Here is a 17,507-nt window from a genome sequence, read left to right as displayed (position 1 = left end):
TTCTAAGGGGAGGAGGTTTTTAAGCTTCCTCCTTCTGAGTTCTTCTAAAGGGCAGGAAGGTGGGTCAAGCAGCAATATGGAGTCTGTCTTGCTAACTAGGGTCTTTCAAGCAACAAACTCTGGCCCTTTCACTTTCAGGGCAGGCGGCAGAACCACTGAGCTAAATCCCCAGCCATAAGCAACATTTTTTTTTTTTTGGTACCAGGGATCGAACTCAAGACCTTGCACTTGCGAGGCAGGCGCCGGAACCACTGAGCTAAATCCCCGGCCCTATAAGCAACATTCTTAACAAAGGACTCGGTTGCTATGTTGCCAGGGCCATCCTGAAAGCCAAGGCTGGAAGTGTCCCAGCAGAAAGGGTTACATAGATTTGGAGCACACTGTCCTGAGAGCACCTGAGAAAGTCTTGCCTTGCCAGGTGCCCCTGCAAGAGCAAGAAGCAGATGCCACAAACCGGTTCTGTAAGCAGCAAGGCTCTTTGTGACAAGCCCTACCCCCACAACTGCAAGCCTTTTCTCTACCATCTCTTGCTGAATACAAACTGTGAGTATCACCTCCTGTGCTTGTTTAAATTACTCGCTTTCCTTGCTGACTCCATACTGTAGAATCACTTCTTTATTTATTTGTTTGTTTCTTTGTTTTTTGACAGGGTCTCACTGTGTAGCCCAGGCTGGCTTCGAATTCATGGTAATCCTCCTTCCTCGCCCTCCTGAGTGCTGGGATCACAGGTGTGTGCCACCATGCCTGGCTCTTACTTTTCTTGTAGCCACTGAAAATGGCTATAACATACAAAACCTCTGCTGACACACGGGACAGCACCATCTCTCTTTCAGGCTGACCCTCCTGCTGGCTTTGGTTGCTCCACTCCTTGTGACTCTGGATAGTTTCATACTGTGAAAGTAAATTTTTTTTAAAAATTAAAGCTAGAAAATAAGGACAGGGCCAGGGATTTAGCTCAGTGGTGCCACCTCCTGCCTTGCAAGCGAAAGTTCCCAAATTCAATCCCCGGTACCCAAAAAAAAAAAAAAAAAGCAATTTGTTAGAAATCAACTGACAATGGCATTTCTGTTTGCTATCTGGGAGAGTCCTCTTTAAGATATTTAAGTAATTAAGCTGGCCCCACAGACTTGAGAATGAGTTTAGTGTTGGCTAAATTAAAGAACTGTGTGTCCAAACACTGTCAGGCAGAGGAGTTGCGAGAACTGAAATGTTCCTGTACTCTTGAGGGAGAAAGATAGGTTAAGAGGCAGAAGCCAGGCATGGTGGCACAGCCCTGTGATCTCAGGACTCTGAGAGACTGAAGCAGGAGGATTGCAAGTTCCAGTCTAGACTCAGTGAGACCCTATCTCAAAATGAAAGATATAAAAAAGGATGGGAATGTAGCTCAGTGTGAAAGACCTAGGTCTAGTTCTCAGTACCAAAAAAAAAAAAATTGGCAGAACCCAAAGTGAGGTGGGCCTTGCAGATGACAGGGAGGACTCTACAGGGAACAATACACACCAGCTTTCCTTTCCCTTAGAACACGCACTCCAACAAGGAAGGCATTCAGTTACTTCACAGTACTGACTGAGAGCTGCCTGGGTTCCCCTTGACATGACAGCAGCCATCATGAGTCACTGCCACCATGGTTGGCTCTGAGGAGCGCTGGTCCATTCTCCCCAGTTCCCAGCACACTGTAAATAGACAGAAGCCTTAGAGTGGGAGATGGAGCTTTACCGCCAGTGCTTGGCACCAGGATGTGCTTGACTTATGTTTCAAGGTACACTCTGGCTTGGATGAAGTCATTTTTGTCCTGACCATTTCGTAAGCCCCCACCTTCTGGCCCAAATTGTCTTGCTGCTGCCACATGTTTCTTTGTAAATCCTCAATAAACTGTAATCTCTGTAGTCCTAGATCTGCCCACCTTCTTCTGTCTCATGGCACAGCAGGGGCATGTGCCCTTTTTCCAGCACAACCCTGTCCCATATGATGTGCAAGACACCAGTGTAGATGCTGGGGGCGCTGCAGGGGACTGGACATATACAATTTCTTGCTTTCTGAACACTCACTTTCTCACTTCAGACAATAAATCAGTAAGCAAATACTTAATGCCAAGAACAAAACAAACATGGGAATAGACAAAGTACCACTATCCAATCAAACTTCCTGTGATTATGGAAATATTCTATGTCTGCACTGTAGGTAGAGCCATATTTGGTGGCTGAATACCTGAAATGTGGTGAATATAACAGAGGAACTGAATTTTTAAACTTTGTTTTTTTGAGGAAGGATTGTGCTATGTAGCTCAGGCTGGCCTCCAACTCTGGGCCATCCTCCTGCCTCAGCCTTCGAGTGCTGGGATTACAGGTGTGTACCACCACACCCAGCTTTTATCTCCATTTATTAATTTCAATGTAAATAGGTGCCTCCAAACACATTTTCTTCTGCATCTAGGATTTATTAATATCATCCTGGGTTTGGTTCATTTAAAACTCTGTCCCTAGCTGGGTGTGGTGATGCACTGTCCCAGCACAAGGGAGGCTGAGGCAGGAGGACTGAAAATTTAAGGCCAGCCTGAGCTACTAGCAAAAGCAAAACAAAACATCTCTCTATCCTGAGACTGGTTTCCCCGAGGTTCTAAGAAAGTTCCCCATAGGGGGACAACTACCCCCTCTATTTACATCTAAAAGAGAAGAAAATCCCTGTGAATGATCTGATTGGATCAGTTTAGAGCCCAAGCCAGTTGTGACCCGGCAATGCAGTGTGACCCTTGGTGTAAGGGTAGAGTCCATTTCCTTAGCACCATGTGAATCCCCAGAAGAATCTGGGAAACTTTTGGGAATCGAAGCGCAGATGTTTAGAAGGCAGCTAACAATATGTATCACAGCCTTGCTGCTGAAATCATGGTCCACAGTGGGGACATTTTCAGCCACTGAAGGCTTGTTTAAAATGCAGCATAGTCCGTGTGTCGTGACACACTCTTGTAATCCCACTTACTTGGGGGCCGAGGCAGGAGGATCACAAGTCAGGGCCAGCCTGGGCAAGTTAGCAAAATAGTGTCTTAAAAAAAAGAAAGAAAGGGGCCCAGGGATTTAGCTCTGGTTCCGCCACCTACCTTGAAAGCGCAAGGTCCCAAGTTCGATCCCCCGTACCAAAAAAAAAAAAAAAAGGATCCCCAGTACCAAAAAAGAAAGAAAGGAGCTGGGGATTTAGCTCAGTGGCACCACGCCTGCCTGGCAAGCACAAGGTCCTGAATTCGATCCCCAATACTGAAAAAAAAAAATGGTAGAATACTCCTGGGTTGAACCTACAGTGCTGGAGAGAGACCAAAAAAAGGAATATTTCAGGCCCCACACTTTAGTTTCCCCAGGTAAGTCTTTTTTTCTTTCTTTTTTTTTTTTTTGGTACCAGGGATCAAACTCAGGACCCTGCGCTTGAGAGGCAGGCTCAGTGCCACTGAGCTAAATCCCCAGCCCCTCTTCTTTTTTTGTTGAGACAAGGTCTCACTATGTAGCCCAGGCTGGCCTCGAACTCACAGCAATCCTCCTGCCTCAGCCTCCCGAGTGCTGGGACGACAGGCGTGCACCACCAGGTCTGGTTGCATGTTAAAGTTTCATGAACATTGAAATACAAGATACAAGTAGTGGTGCACGCCTGTCATCCCAGCACACTGGGAGGCTGAGGCAGGAGGATCCTGAATTGGACCCCCACCCTGGGCAACTTAGTGAAACCCTCTCAAAATAATAAAAATAAACATTAAAAGGGGTGAGGTGGTATCTCAATGTGAGGATCCTGGGTTCAATCTCTAATGCCAAAAAATAAAAAAGTTCAGGTGAGCAGGGATGAAGTCCACATTAAAGATACAAATTAAAGCCATAGTTTTGGAGATCACCTAAGCTACCAGAGAAGGAAGCACAGGGAGCTACAGCAGGAAGCCCCAAGTACCCCAACCTGTCAGGGCTCCCCAGAGAAGGATGAGCCGGCGAAGGAGACCTAGAAACAAGAGGACAGGAAGAAACGCAGGTGTGCTTGGCACCCTGGGAGCCGAAGGAACATGTTTCAAAGGAAGTATTTGAATTATATGTTGCTACGATGTTGAAAACGGTGACGGCATTAAAAGTTTTTTGGAGCTCAGAACTCAAAGTGAAAATAATCAGCTGAATTAGGTGATTTTCTACAGGTGCATGAAGCAACCCTAAGGTTCCTGGAGGTGTTGGAACAGAATTGGAATACTCTTCTGGGCTCTTCTCAGAAGCTGTCTTTGATCAAATCAGGTTCTGTTTGGAGCTTAGTCACCGCGCCCTGCCGTGCGGCAGGCCTGCTAACCGGATTTAAATTTTCGAATTTCCATTTAAACCAGCCCTCGCGACGCCAGGAGCTGTAGTGCGCTCCTCCAGTCGCTAGGAGCCGCCGTGACGCCCCTCGCGGCCGGAAGGGAGAGCGGCGTTTCCGCCATGCGTCCTCAGCGCTGCCCGCCCTTTTCGTCGGGAGCCCTTGGAGCAGGCGCTTCCGGCCATTCATACTTCGGCTTGCAGTGTCCTGCTCGCTGTATTTTGTGCGCTTTCGGGTCGAGAGGGTGACGGCGCCGCTAGGATGAAGCTCGTGAGGTGTGGAGGTGACCTACCGGGCTGGGGGCCGGGGAGGGAAGGTTTGGGCCGGGCCAGCGGCCGGGCCGCCTCGAGTGCAGGAGGCGGGAAACCGCGTGCGCTCGGCCTCCTAACGGCCTCCAGTGCCCGCCTCTCCCGCGCCCTCCCTGGCCGTGCTGCGTGATCCGGATCTCCAGTTCCAGGCCGGGTCGCGTCCCGGTCTCGCGGGCCGTCCTGGACGGGGCAGTAAAGGCTTAGCCGTTGCTTCCCGCCTCGCTACGAAAAGGCCCTCCAGCTGCAGCGCCCGCGTGGAAACCTGCTTTCGGTCCGTTCCCCGTTTCCTTTGAGCCCAGCTCTAGTCGCACTGGAAAGCTGGAAGTAGCAAAACTTGTTTGCACAATGCAGGGGTTTTAAGTTTATTTATTTATTTCTTAATTTATGGTACTTCCTAGACTTCACTATTTCACCTACATTTCCCGTGAAGACTGGCTTTTAATTTTGTGAAAATCTCCCAGTGTGGAGCAGAAGTCTTCACTCACTTCAATTGCGGTCGATTGCACGGCTGATAACTATTATGTCCTCTTTTATGTCTTTCTATGACTACGTGGGTTAGTTGCACCTACTAAAGACTGTTTTACGGGATTCACTGATTCATTACCAACTCTCTGTAAATAGATTTGGTTTTATGTTTTCCCCTGAGTGGGCCCAGAACTTGAGGGTGGAGGGTTATAAGTAAGCCAGCAATGAGAGTTATTAACTAGTTTCTTTCTGTTGGATCAAAGATTGTCACTGTCAGCTAAACAGTTATTGGGCACCTGTTATGCTATATACACAGGTAATAAATAATAGTACGTTTTAAAAGGCAGGATGCCTGCTCTTTTGGAGCCTTCTGTTAAATGGTGTAAAAAAGGGTATATAATCTCTATAGTGTGTATATGTGTATGTGTGTATATATATATATATATATATATAAAATCTCTATAGTATGTTTGAAATAGCATATAAAAATCTCGATGTTGTATTCACGGAAGAATGTATAGGAAGCATCCAACATTTTTTTTTTTCCCCAGTACCGGAGATCGAACCCAGGACCTTGTGCTTGCCTGGCAGGCGAGGCACCACTGAGCTACATCGCCAGCCCGAACAGCATTAACGTTTAGGATTTTTGTTTTTGTGTGTTTGTAGTGCTGGCAATTGAACCCAGTGGTCTAGCATACTTGGGCTGAGCTACATCCCAGCCCCAGTTGTTTTTTTTTAAATCCCTCTCCAGTACTGAGAATTGAACCCCAGGGGCTTCACACTGAACCACATACCCCAGCCCTTTATTATTTTTGGAGACAAGGTCTCCCTAAATTGCTTAATTGCCCATGCTGGGCTTGAGCTAACAATCCTCCTGCCTCACTCAGCCTTCTATAGTGCTGGGATTATAGACTTGTGTGCCACCAGCCCACTTTACAACTAATTTATATAATAGGCTTTGGATTCAGTTTTTCTCATTTAAAAATTCTGTTACCACAAGTTATCTGCAAGTTTTAATGGCTGTACTGAATTTCATTTTGTGTCTTTGATGTAGAACCAAAATTTCTTTTACTGAAGAAAGTATTTAACTTAATGAACATTGTTTGACTAACCAGGTTGCATTGGGGGGGGGGGGGATCGAACTCAGGTCCTGGCACTTACACAGCAGGCAGCGAAACCTGCTGAGCTAAATCCCCGGCTAGGTTGCATTTTTTAGAGAGTTTTCTTATTTCTGTGTCTCAGTTGGTAGAGACTATTCATCCTTGCCAAAATCCACAGCCCTTCCCAGTCAATATCTGCTTTCATACCTCCCCAGGCAACCAGTTTCTTTGGCCGTGTGTTACTTTTGCTTACACTAGAATTTCATACATTTAGAATCATGCAGCATGTACTCTTGTGTACAATTTCTTTTACTTAGCATGTTTTTTGGGGTTCCATGGGTGTCAGTAATTTGTTCCCCCCCCCCCCGCTTTTGTATATTTTATTTAAAACTACTTTAAACATTCTTGTGCAAATCTTTTTTGTTTTTTTTTTTTCCACCAGGGATCAAACTCTGGTCCTTGCGCTTACGCAGCAGGCGGTGAAACCACTGAGCTAAATCCCCGGCCCTTTGTGCAGATCTACTTGGAAATAAGGTTATAGCTGGATGTGGTGGTGCACAGTGTAATCTCAGCATATTAGAGGCTGAGACCTGAGGAACACAATTCAAGGCCACCCTGCAAGATCAAAACAAGAAAAAAACCTCAAAATCAGAGTTTTAGGAGTGAATTTGCTGGATCACATATTTAAATGAGAACCTGCCTGACCATTCTCCAAAGCAGCGGTACCATTTTACACTTTGACTAACATTGTATTACAGTATTCCTCTTCCCGGGATGGTATCCAGAGACCTTAAGAATGGTCTCAACTTGATAGCGTCCTAGGCTTTCAATACAGCCTCTGACAAAACTAGTCTGTCCTGAATCCTGGGAAGCAGAATCCTTTATGCCAAGATTGGGAAAGTGCCAGAATGTGCCTGTGGTGTGTGCCCAGCCAGACCTCGAGGGGTTCATGCAGTGAGACCTAAAGTCCTTATGAGATTCTCTAGAACGAAGAAACATGTCAGGCCATATGGTAGATCCGTGTGGGCTAGATGTGCTTGTCACAGGATCAAATGTGCTTTCCTTACTGAGAGCAGAAAATCATGAAAGTTATGAAGACACAAGCAGAGTCAGAAAACTGAATAAGCCATAAATAAATATTAAATATATAAGAATTCCCATTTCTCTGCAACTCACCAGCACGTGTCGCTGTCAGTTTTTTGGGGGGTTTTTTGGTACCAGGGATCGAACTCTGGTCCTTGTGCTTGCGCAGGAGGCGGTGAAACCACTGAGCTCAGTCCTCAGCCTTGTTGTCTTTCTAATTTTAGGCATGTTAGTGGGTATATATGATGGTATCTCCTTGAGTTTAATTTGCATTTTCCTAATAACTGATGATGTTGAGCACTGTATCACCTGTTCATTTGTCATTCTCATAAGTCTATTTCTAGGTGATGTGTTAGACTCTGTTCCTTATTTTGACTGCTTCTGTTTTATTATTAAGAACTCTACATATCCTCCATGTGCTAGTCCTTTGGCGGATACATTTTGTCTCATTTTACAGATTGCCCCCCCCCTTCATTTTTTGGGGAGGGCAGGCTCTCACTGTGTAGTTCAGGGTAAACTCTTAACTTTTTTTTTTTTTTTTAGGGGCTTTTTTTTGGGAGGGGGTGTCTTTTTTTTCACTTTTCTTTTTTGGTACCGGGAATCAAACTCAGGGCCTCGCACTTGCCTGGCAAGTGCTGCGCCACTGAGCTAAATCTCCGGCCCGTAGACTCTTAATTTAGCAATCCTCCTGCCTCAGCCTCCCAAAGTGCTGACATTACAGACATGTACCTCCATACCTGCCTAGATTTTCCATTTCTTTTTTTTTTTTTTTTCTGGTTTACCTTTTAATACACAAATCATAATGATTACAAACCTTCTAGGTTGTCAACAAATATATTGTTGGTTTAAAATCTTATTTCTCTCTTTTTTTTTTGGTACCCGGGATTGAACTCGGGTCCTTGCGCTTGCAAGGCAGACGACGGAACCACTGGACTAAATCCCTGGCCCTTAGATTTTCCATTTCTTAATAGTATTTGTTACTGAGCACAGGTTTATTTTGAAGAAGCCTTAATTTATCACCTTTTCTTTTATAGTTCTTGTCCAAGAAACCTATCTGCTCTCAAACTATGAACATATTTTCCTGTGTTTCTTTCTCCTGCTTTATAATTTTTACTTTTAAGTTATGACTGTAGTCTGTCATAATTTTATTTTGGTAAATGGTGTGAGATAGGGATCTAGGTCCATTTTTCTGTATAAATTTCCAGTTACAACAGCGTCATTTGTTGAAAAAATTTTACCTTTGCCTTGGACTGCATTGGTACCTTTGTAGAAAACCTATCCTGTCGATGTGGCCTATTTCTGAGCACTACTGTTTTATCAATCTCTATTCCTTTGTTACTGATTACTGTGGTGTTAACCTTGTATTGCTCCAGCTGCCTAGTTTGTCTTCCTAAGGAATGTGCAGTTGTCTTCTAAAATTGATTTTACCTGGATGTGATAGCACATGCCTATTATCCCAGCCCTCTGGGTGGGGGGCTCATGTAGGAGGATCAAAAGTCCTAGTACAGCCTAGGCAACTTAGCAAGACCCTGTCTCAGAAAAGGGGGTACAGTTCAGTATAAATGTCCTGAATTCAGTCCCTGGTACCAGGAGAGAAAAAAACCCCCAAAAATGAAATTAATCTTTTTTAATATCTGCCCTAAATTCTCTTTAGAATATGAATATGACCCTAGCACTCCACTATGTAGTTAAGGTTTGTCTTGAACTCATTATGTAGCCCAGGCTGGCCTGAAACTTGTGGTGAACCTCTTGCCTCAGCCTCCCAAATGGACTCCATGAGAGGAACCTGACTTTACTCGTTTTTTTTTTAATATAATATTCCCTCAGTAGTAGCTAAAATTACTCTGGTACCTTGTGTTTTGCTTTTTGTTTGCTTGTGTGTGTGTGCGTGTGCGTGTGTATGGTGCTGGGATTGAATCCAGGGCCTCACACATGCTAGGCACGAGCTCTACCACTGTACCACACCCCCATCCCAGCTTTGTGCTGTTTCTTACCACTGTGTTTTGGTTTTTTTTTAAGCAAAACATTTATTAGTGCATTTTCGCCATACATAATGGTAACACTGATCGTAGGGAATTTGCACCTGTGGTTGATACATCCCGCCTCTTTTATCCCATTCCCCCTCCCCCAAACCCCTTCCTCTCTCTATGTGCAAAAGCTTTGTTTCCATTTTTTTCCTTCTATTTTAACTTTTTTCTTTCCTCTTTTTTTTTTTTTTCAGTACCAGGGATCGAACTCAGGACCTTGAGCTTTTGAGGCAGGTGGTGGAACCACTAAAATAAATCCCCTACCCTTCTTTACTTCTTAATGTTTTATTTTATCCCATTCCCCCCTCAAGCCCCCCGCCGCCCGTGTACAAAAGCTTTGTTTCCATTTTTTCCTTCTGTTTTCACTTTTTCTTTTTCTTTTTTTGGTACTGGGGATTGAATTCGGGATCTTGTGCTTGCGAGGCAGGCAGCGGAACCACTGAGCTAAATCCCCGGCCCTTTCACTTTTTTTTATCTCTTCCTTTCTCCTTCCCTCCCACTTTTGTTCTTCCCATTTCAATGTCTATTATACATTTTGGTCCTTATTTCCATTTAGGGTTTCTCACACCAGAGAAACAATGCAGTATTAAACATGTGTGTCCGGGGCCGGGGGTTTAGCTCAGTGGTTCCGCTGCCTGCCTCCCAAACACAAGGACCCAAGTTTGATCCCCGGTATCCCCCCCAAAAAATCTGAAGCTCGTTTTTATGGCAGAGTAGTACTCCATTGTGTTAAAAAAAAAAAAAAAAACCACATCTTCTTTATCCATTCATCAGTTGATGGGCATTTGGGCTGTTTCCAAGATTCAGCTATTACAAACTACCACAGTAAACGTGGGTGTGCATATATTGCTGTGGTATAATGCTCTTACTTCTTTCAGGAAGATACCAAGAAGAGGAAGAGCTGGGTCAAATGGAACGTCTACTTTTAGTTCTTTGAGGAATCTCCATACTGATTTCCCCAGCGGTTGCACCAGTCTGCACTCCGACCAACAATGGAGAAGGGTTCCTTTTTTCCCACAGCCCCTCCAGCATTTGTTATTGGTTGATATCTTGATAGCAGCTGTTCTTTCTGGAGTGAGATGGAATCTAGAGTTTATTTATTTATTTATTTATTTTTTGGTACTGAGGATTGAACTTGGGACCTTGCGCTTGCGAGGCAAGTGGCAGAACCACTGAGCTAAATCCCCGGCCGTAGAGTTTTAATTTGCATCTCTCTAATGACCAGTGATATTGAACATTTTTTCATGTATTTACTGTTTCTATTTCTTCATCTGAGAAGTGTCTATTCATTTTAGATGTCCATTTTTGGATTGGGTCTTTAAACTGGAGGAGGTCTGTCTTTTTGAGTTCTTTATATATTCTAGATTAGTAGTCTAATGTCTGATGAATAGCTAGTAAAAAATTGTTCTCACCCTGTGGGTTGTCTCTCCACTCTGTTGGTGGTTTCTCTTGCTGTGCAAAAGCTTTTTAATAAGATGAGATCCCAGTTGTTGATTTTTCCTGTGATAGTTCCTGTACAATCTGGGTTTTGTTCATAAAGTCATTGCCTACACCAGTGTATTCAAAAGTTATAACTATTCTATTTTCCAGCAGATTTAGCGTTTCTATTTTAATATTTAGATGTTTGATCCATTTTGATTTTAGATTAGTGCATGGTGAGAGACATGGGTCTACTTTCAATCTTCAGCATGTTACCACTGTGTCTTTCTCTTGTCTCTTCTTGATGAGTATTTCAGACTTTACAGACTTAATAGCAGTCCACTGAGATATGTCTCTACCCTCCCTGAGCCACTTTATGCTCATTTGCAAGTCTCCATTGCCTTCTTCAGTTACAGTTATTTTAAGTACCTTTCTGTATCTGATCTTCCTACTAGACTTTGAACTCCTTGAGAACTTGGGCTTGTTCATTTTTAAACCTCATTACCAAGTGGAACTGTGACATAATAGGTAATGATTATTATATTTATCAGAGATATCCTTGGACTTGGCAAAATTAATGAACTATATTTGGATATTTCAGAGACTTTTTTTCTTTCTGGTTTTGCTTTTTTTTTGGTACCGGGGATCAAATTCGGGACCTTGAGCTTGTGAGGCAGGCGGCAGAACCACTGAGGTAAATCCCCGGCCCAGCATTTTTAATTTTTTTTGTTGTTGTTCCCGGGATCAAACTCAGGTCCTTCTGCTTGTAAGGCAGGAGACAGAACCACTAAACTAAATCCCCAGCCCTTGGTTTTGCTTTTTGACATAGTAGATTATAGATACAGATTATAGTCGCCTAGGTTGGGCTCAAATTTGCAGTCCTCCTGCCTTGGCCTCCCAGAGTGCTGGGATTACTAGTGTGCACCAGTATGCTTGCTGATTTGAAGAACTTTCATAATAAAAGTTACTACTGAGTAGGACAATTACAATAAAAATAAAAACAAACTCAGTAATAGGAGGAAACCAATAGGTTGGAATTCTGGGCTCATACAGTTATAATTTGTTACTAAATTTGGAGCTGAATTGAATCTTGTTAATCCGCAGTAAGAGTTCATTGAAAGAATCTTTACTTTTTGAAAAGGCGTTCAGCACAAGAAGGTCTATGTTAGTATGACCCCACCCCAGGCCCTGAGTATTGACCAGGGCCTCACTTGGACTGGGCAGCCCTTTTGGTTGGCTGCTCTGTTGAGGTGAGGCTTGCACAGTTGCCCAGGATGACCTCTAACTTGTTATTCTGCCTCAGCGTCCTACAGCTGGAGTTACAAACAGCACCACATCTGGCTAGGACAGACGACCTTTCAAAAGTCTGTTAGGAGCCAGGGATTTAGCTCAATGGTTCTGCCGCCTGCCTTGAAAGCACAAGGACCCAAGTTCAATCCCCGGTACCAAAAAAAAGAATGTGGCATTTTAAGGTTGGCTTCCTTTTAATCATGAAAACATTGAGCTGAATGTCTATTAAGATCCAGGATTACCCAGCGAAGTCAGGATCCCTACCCTCACCAGTAAGTAGTGGGGGTGAAGAGAGGGGGATTCTGTGTCAGTATACAAGGTGTGTGCCACAGAGGATGAACTGCTGGGCCTCATGGTGCATGCCCATAATACCAACACTTGGCAGGCTGAGGCAGGAGGATCGCCGCAAGTTTCAGGCCAGCCTGGGCTATGTAGGGAGTTCATGGCCAGTCTGAAATACATAGTGAGACCTCCCCCCCAAAAAAGAATATGAACTGTATATTAGATGATACTGTAGAATTATTGTTTATTTTCTTGAGAGTGTTCACATTAGGAAATACATGTTGAAGTATCATAAAACAAGAGTCCTTGATAGATTAAAACCCTGAACAGAAATTAGAGCCTGTTTGTACAGTTGTGGCATGGACAGCATTCTAAACAATGCCCATACCCAAGAAGAACTGATAAATACAACCAGAAAAAAGTGGAAGGGGCAGAAAAAAATGTGTGGTTGCATGTGCCTGCTTTCCTTGCATTTAGGAAGCTGAGGCTGGAGGATCATTTGAGCCCAGGACTTTAGAGCATGGTAACATAGCAAGACAAGAAAAAGCACAACTTGAAAGAATAGCGGACTGGTAGAAAATACAGAGGAAAACTCAACCTTATTGAAAGTGTGGGAGTGGTGTGCGTGGGTTGTCTGGGAAGGTAGCTCCATGGTAGAGCGCTTGCCTAGCAGGCAGGCGGCCGTGAGCTCAAGGCAGCACCTACACACGGTGCACACATGAGCAGTTCATAGACTGCATATTCCCACACTCGCGAGTAACTGGGGGAAAGCAGATCACCCTAAATCGACAGAAATGTCGAAGATTATTAACTAGTGCTGGTGAGGGCTTACACAAATGGATTTGCAAAAGCGAAAAAAGAAACATTCAGCTATAGAGCTATAATGATGACATTTCCATGTAGTGGAATATCACTGAGCTCTTAATATATATTGACAGAAAAACTGCTGACCATGAACTACAAGTTAGAAAAGTCAGTAATAGGGCTGGAGATTTATCTCTCAGTGCTTCCACCGCCTGCCTCGAAATCGCAGGGTCCCAAGTTCAATCCCCGGTACCAAAAAAAAGGAAAAGTCATTAATGACCCAATTTAGTGAAAGACAAATCTTAGGTATATACTTAAAATCTAGAAGAGTACAGAGAAGGGTAGGGAGGTTCTTTATTCTACAGACAATAAGCCTCTTGTACTACCAATTAAGAGGATTTATTTGTGTGGCTTATAATGGGGCTTTCTGTGTCTTCATCTGAGGTTAAATTGTATGATGGTGTGGAGAATCAGAAAGTCCCAGGTGATGGTTTAGGATGCTAGCATTATACTCCTTTATAAATGTTGAGGGTGTAGTTTCAGGGAAAGCTGAAATGTTCTGCAGATTAATAGGAATTCATGCAGATAACATTTAATGGATTTTCAACATATAGTAATTTTACCTTTTCAACTAAATGAATATGACTTTGAAGTGTTAAAGGTGAGAAATCATGGTTTTATTCCTATTTTTATAGATTTTTGATGAAACTGAGCCATGAAACTGTCACCATTGAATTGAAGAATGGAACACAGGTCCATGGAACAATCACAGGTATGCAGGGAGAACTGTTTTTATGACACATCGCTTCTCAGCCTTTTGGCTAAGATCAAGTGTTTTCATAACACTTTTGTTTTGTTTGGGTTTTTTTGTTTTGTTTTGTTTTTTCTACCAGGGATCAAACTTGGGTCCTTGCTCTTGCGCAGCAGGCGACCAAACCACTGAGCTAAATCCCCGGCCCTTGTTTGGGTTTTTGTTTCCTCATCTCTTCCGCCTTTGGACCAGAAGTCTTTTTTGGTTCCTTGGTGAACATTATTGCAGTATTGATCCTCTTTTTTTTTTTTTTTTTCCCTGTCTGAATTAATTGGCCTTAATTAAACCTCCTTAAGCTGTAACCAGACTGACAGTTCACAGACTGCCCTGACTTAGGCCTTCACTTATGTGTGCACCTCTGCGTAGAATGCTGCTTCTCCTACCTTGGAAACATTGTGCTTTGATTAGAATGTTCCCTTCTAGTTAGATTGTAACATTGGTGTGCTTGCTTGGGCAGCACATATACTAGGTTATAACATTGGTTTCCATGTCTTGTTTGTTCGTTTATTTGTTTTGGTACTGGGGATCGAACTTGGGACTTTGTGCTTGTGAGGCAGGCAGCAGAACCACTGAGCTAACTCCCTGGCCCTATTTTGGATTTTTGATACTTGGTCTGGCTGTGTAGTCCAGGCTGGCCTTGAACTCACCATGTAACCTAGGCTGGCCTCGAACTTGGGGCAATACTCCTGCTTCAGCCTCCTAAATGCTAGAATTATAGGCATGTGCCATCATACCTGGCTAAATTTTTAATCTTGAGACAGAGTCTTACTAATTCACTAAGTTGCCCAGGCTAGCATTGAACTTGCAGTCCCCCTGCCTCAGCTTTCCAGAGTGCCAGGATGATTCTCTCCCCACTTAAAACCACTGTTAACTAGTTTTTCTAGTCCTATATGAACAGATATGAGTACATTCTCAGTGGTTACAGCAGACGTAATTATGCCGTCTCCTGTAGGGGGAGAGAGGATAAGTTATGATGGCTTACCATGTAGTCCTGGATCCTAGGAATGTAAATGCCCCGCCCCCAAGGAGGTGGAGCACAGCAAAGAGAATATTCATTTCAAGAAAGAACCTTCTGACTGAGAGAAAGGAGGAAAGAATTAGTAACACTGAAACTTTTGAGGTGGATTTTGGGAAAGTTGAGAGAATTCCTGTTTTCTGACCTTTATTTTTTTATTTATTTTTATTGGTACATTTTAGGTATACAATGCGTTTACATTTATCATTGGGATCTTGTACCTGTACATGATATATCTTGGTTCTTATTTGTTCCCCTTCCCCTGCCCTCCCTTCACCCCCTCCACCCCTCCCTATTTACAAAGACTTTGTTTCCATTTTTTTCTTTTCTCATATTTTTTCCTTTCCTTTCTTTCCTTTCCCCTTCCCCTCCCACTTCCCCTCTTACCTTTACTTTGAAAACCAAGATTAGGGGCCGGGGATTTAGCTCAATGGTTCCACTGCCTGCCCTGCAAGTAGAAGGACTCGAGTTCAATCCCCAGTACTAAAAAAAAAAAAAAGAAAACAGAGGTGAGCCTGACTCACAAAGGTGGGTGTGGCATGAGGAGGCTGCAGAAATGGGGAGAACTGCAGTGAGTTCCTTGGGCACCTGGGGCAGGCAGAGCACACAGGGCCAGGGTTCCCACTGTGTGGAGGAAAGACCGCTGATGATCCACTCTTCCCCAAGCACTCACTGCTCAAGCTGGAGCAAATCAGAGCGTGTGCGGACTACACAGTGTTATGGGGCTCAGCTGACACTTGCTCTTCTCTGTCCCCTGTAGGCGTAGATGTCAGCATGAACACACATCTGAAGGCGGTGAAGATGACCCTGAAGAACAGAGAGCCAGTGCAGCTGGAAACCTTGAGCATTCGCGGAAACAACATTCGCTATTTTATCCTGCCAGACAGCTTGCCTCTGGACACGCTACTTGTGGATGTTGAACCTAAGGTGAAATCTAAGAAGAGGGAAGCTGGTAAGTTTGAAGGATTATGAATGTTTCTGTATATGGTCTATTTAAGCCCTAATCCACTACTCCAAAAGCAACATGGAGCCAGACGTGGTGGCGCATGGCTGTAATCCCAGCAATTGGGAGGCCGAGGCAAGAGGATCACAAGTTTGAGGCCAGCCTGGGCTGCATAGTGAGACCTTGTCTCACAGAACAAACAAAAGCTATCTGGAGGGAGGGAAGGACTGTGGGTAAGTGGGCAGGTGATATTTGTGCAGAGGAGAGTTTCACTTACTTGTTTTTCTCTCTCTCCCCTCAGTTGCAGGAAGAGGCCGAGGCCGAGGCCGAGGCCGAGGGCGTGGCCGTGGCAGAGGAAGAGGAGGCCCTAGGCGGTAATGCCTCTCCCAGGGACAGTGCAGGAGTGATTCGGGACATTTTCTGTATAGGTTTTGTTTGTCAGTTTTTAATAAACATAAATGTGGGACAGAGTTGTCTGTTGACTATTACCAAGTTTAAGTTTTAGTAGTTTGCTACGTATTGTGAAACTTACACCTTAAAAACAAAACAGTTTTCTTTTTCTCTTTTGTTTGGATTTTTTTCAGACAGGGTCTCGCCATGCAGTTCAGCCTGGGCTTGCACTCACTGTGTAGCCCAGGCTGGCCTCAGACCTGTGGCGATCTTCCTGCCTCAGCCCCTCAAGGCCTGAGATCACAGGAACGTGCCACCATGCCCAGCTTATTTTGGGGAATGGAACCCATGGTCTTTGTACTGAGTTACATCCTCAGCCCTTTTTGGTGTTTTTTTCTTTTAAGACCGAGTCTTGCTAAGTTGCTAAATTACCCAGGCTGGACTCAAACTTATGATCCCCATGCCTCAGCCTCCCAGAGTGCCAGGCTTACAGGTGTGTGGCGCCACAACCAGCTCGGTCTTTCTTTTTTTTTTTTTTTTTTTTGCCTGAATGAGATTTTTCTTTCATAGTGATTCTACATGAAATGTATGCCTTTTTATTTCCCGTCCGCTGCATATACATTTCATTGGTTGCTGATTCCACTGTGTGGAACCTGGCCACTGGTGAAATGAGTTCTGGCATTTCAGAGATTAGCATCCTTATGGGGTGGGCTCTAAATTGACTCCTCTTCTGGGTTAACTTGGAAACATCGGTGTGTGTTACAGGTTGATAGTTACCGTCTTCTGAGTCAGAAACCAGTAATTTTGCTGTCACTTAATGTTTTTGTTTGTTTCACCTTTTTTAATGGTTTCTCAATAAAATGCAGTTTTCTATTGAGACTTGGGTGGCTGTCACGGGTTGTCATTTGTGAGCAGTGTGGAAGCCTGTGTGGAAAGCACCTGTCAAGGGGTCCTCAAATACTTCTGTAAAGAGTTCTTTAGGAACAAAGGGGAGGTGCAGGTTCCCTGTTAAGAGTGTTATCATTATGTATGTCTAAAATGTAGCAATAAATCTTTTGCTATAAAAAAGAATAAAAGGGGAAAGACCTACTGTATTTGATAGCAAAACAATTTTTTTTCCCTTTTTTGATCCTGGGACTTGAAATCAGGGCCTCAAGCTTGCCAGGCAGGTGTTGTGCCTGAGCTCAGCTACTTCCTCAGCCCCCAGCAAACAATTCTTTTTTTTTTTTGAGATGGTCTTCTTAAGTAGTCCACCCTGG

The 17,507-nt window shown here is 43.9% G+C and overlaps 1 protein-coding gene and 1 pseudogene across 5 annotated transcripts; both read left to right on the top strand.

The window, feature by feature from the left end:
• The first annotated feature begins 704 nt into the window (after positions 1 to 704).
• Snrpd1 (small nuclear ribonucleoprotein D1 polypeptide) lies at positions 705 to 17,127 on the top strand. 5 transcript variants are annotated; one of them, XM_087189838.1, is made up of 5 exons: positions 4,441 to 4,586; positions 6,627 to 6,906; positions 13,785 to 13,861; positions 15,676 to 15,867; positions 16,160 to 17,127. In XM_087189838.1, exons 3-5 carry the CDS (start codon positions 13,792 to 13,794, stop codon positions 16,234 to 16,236), a joined length of 339 nt encoding a protein of 112 aa, XP_087045964.1. In that variant the 5' UTR covers positions 4,441 to 4,586; positions 6,627 to 6,906; positions 13,785 to 13,791; the 3' UTR covers positions 16,237 to 17,127. The 5 variants fall into 5 exon arrangements, with proteins under 5 accessions (XP_087045950.1, XP_004853227.1, XP_012930682.1 ...); XM_087189824.1 differs by lacking the exons at positions 4,441 to 4,586; positions 6,627 to 6,906 and adding an exon at positions 705 to 728; XM_004853170.3 differs by lacking the exon at positions 6,627 to 6,906 and having other exon boundaries at positions 4,407 to 4,586.
• On the top strand, positions 13,891 to 14,031 carry LOC147830154 (U2 spliceosomal RNA; annotated as a pseudogene).
• Positions 17,128 to 17,507: the final 380 nt, after the last annotated feature.

The sequence above is a fragment of the Heterocephalus glaber genome, unplaced genomic scaffold (genome assembly GCF_053883595.1).
Source record: "Heterocephalus glaber isolate CG9 unplaced genomic scaffold, H.glaber_assembly_v1.0 deba00000331, whole genome shotgun sequence".
In the NCBI taxonomy this organism is placed as follows: domain Eukaryota; kingdom Metazoa; phylum Chordata; class Mammalia; order Rodentia; family Bathyergidae; genus Heterocephalus; species Heterocephalus glaber.
The sequence above is the reverse complement of the archived record's forward strand: the minus strand, read 5'-3'. Positions and strand labels throughout refer to the sequence as shown.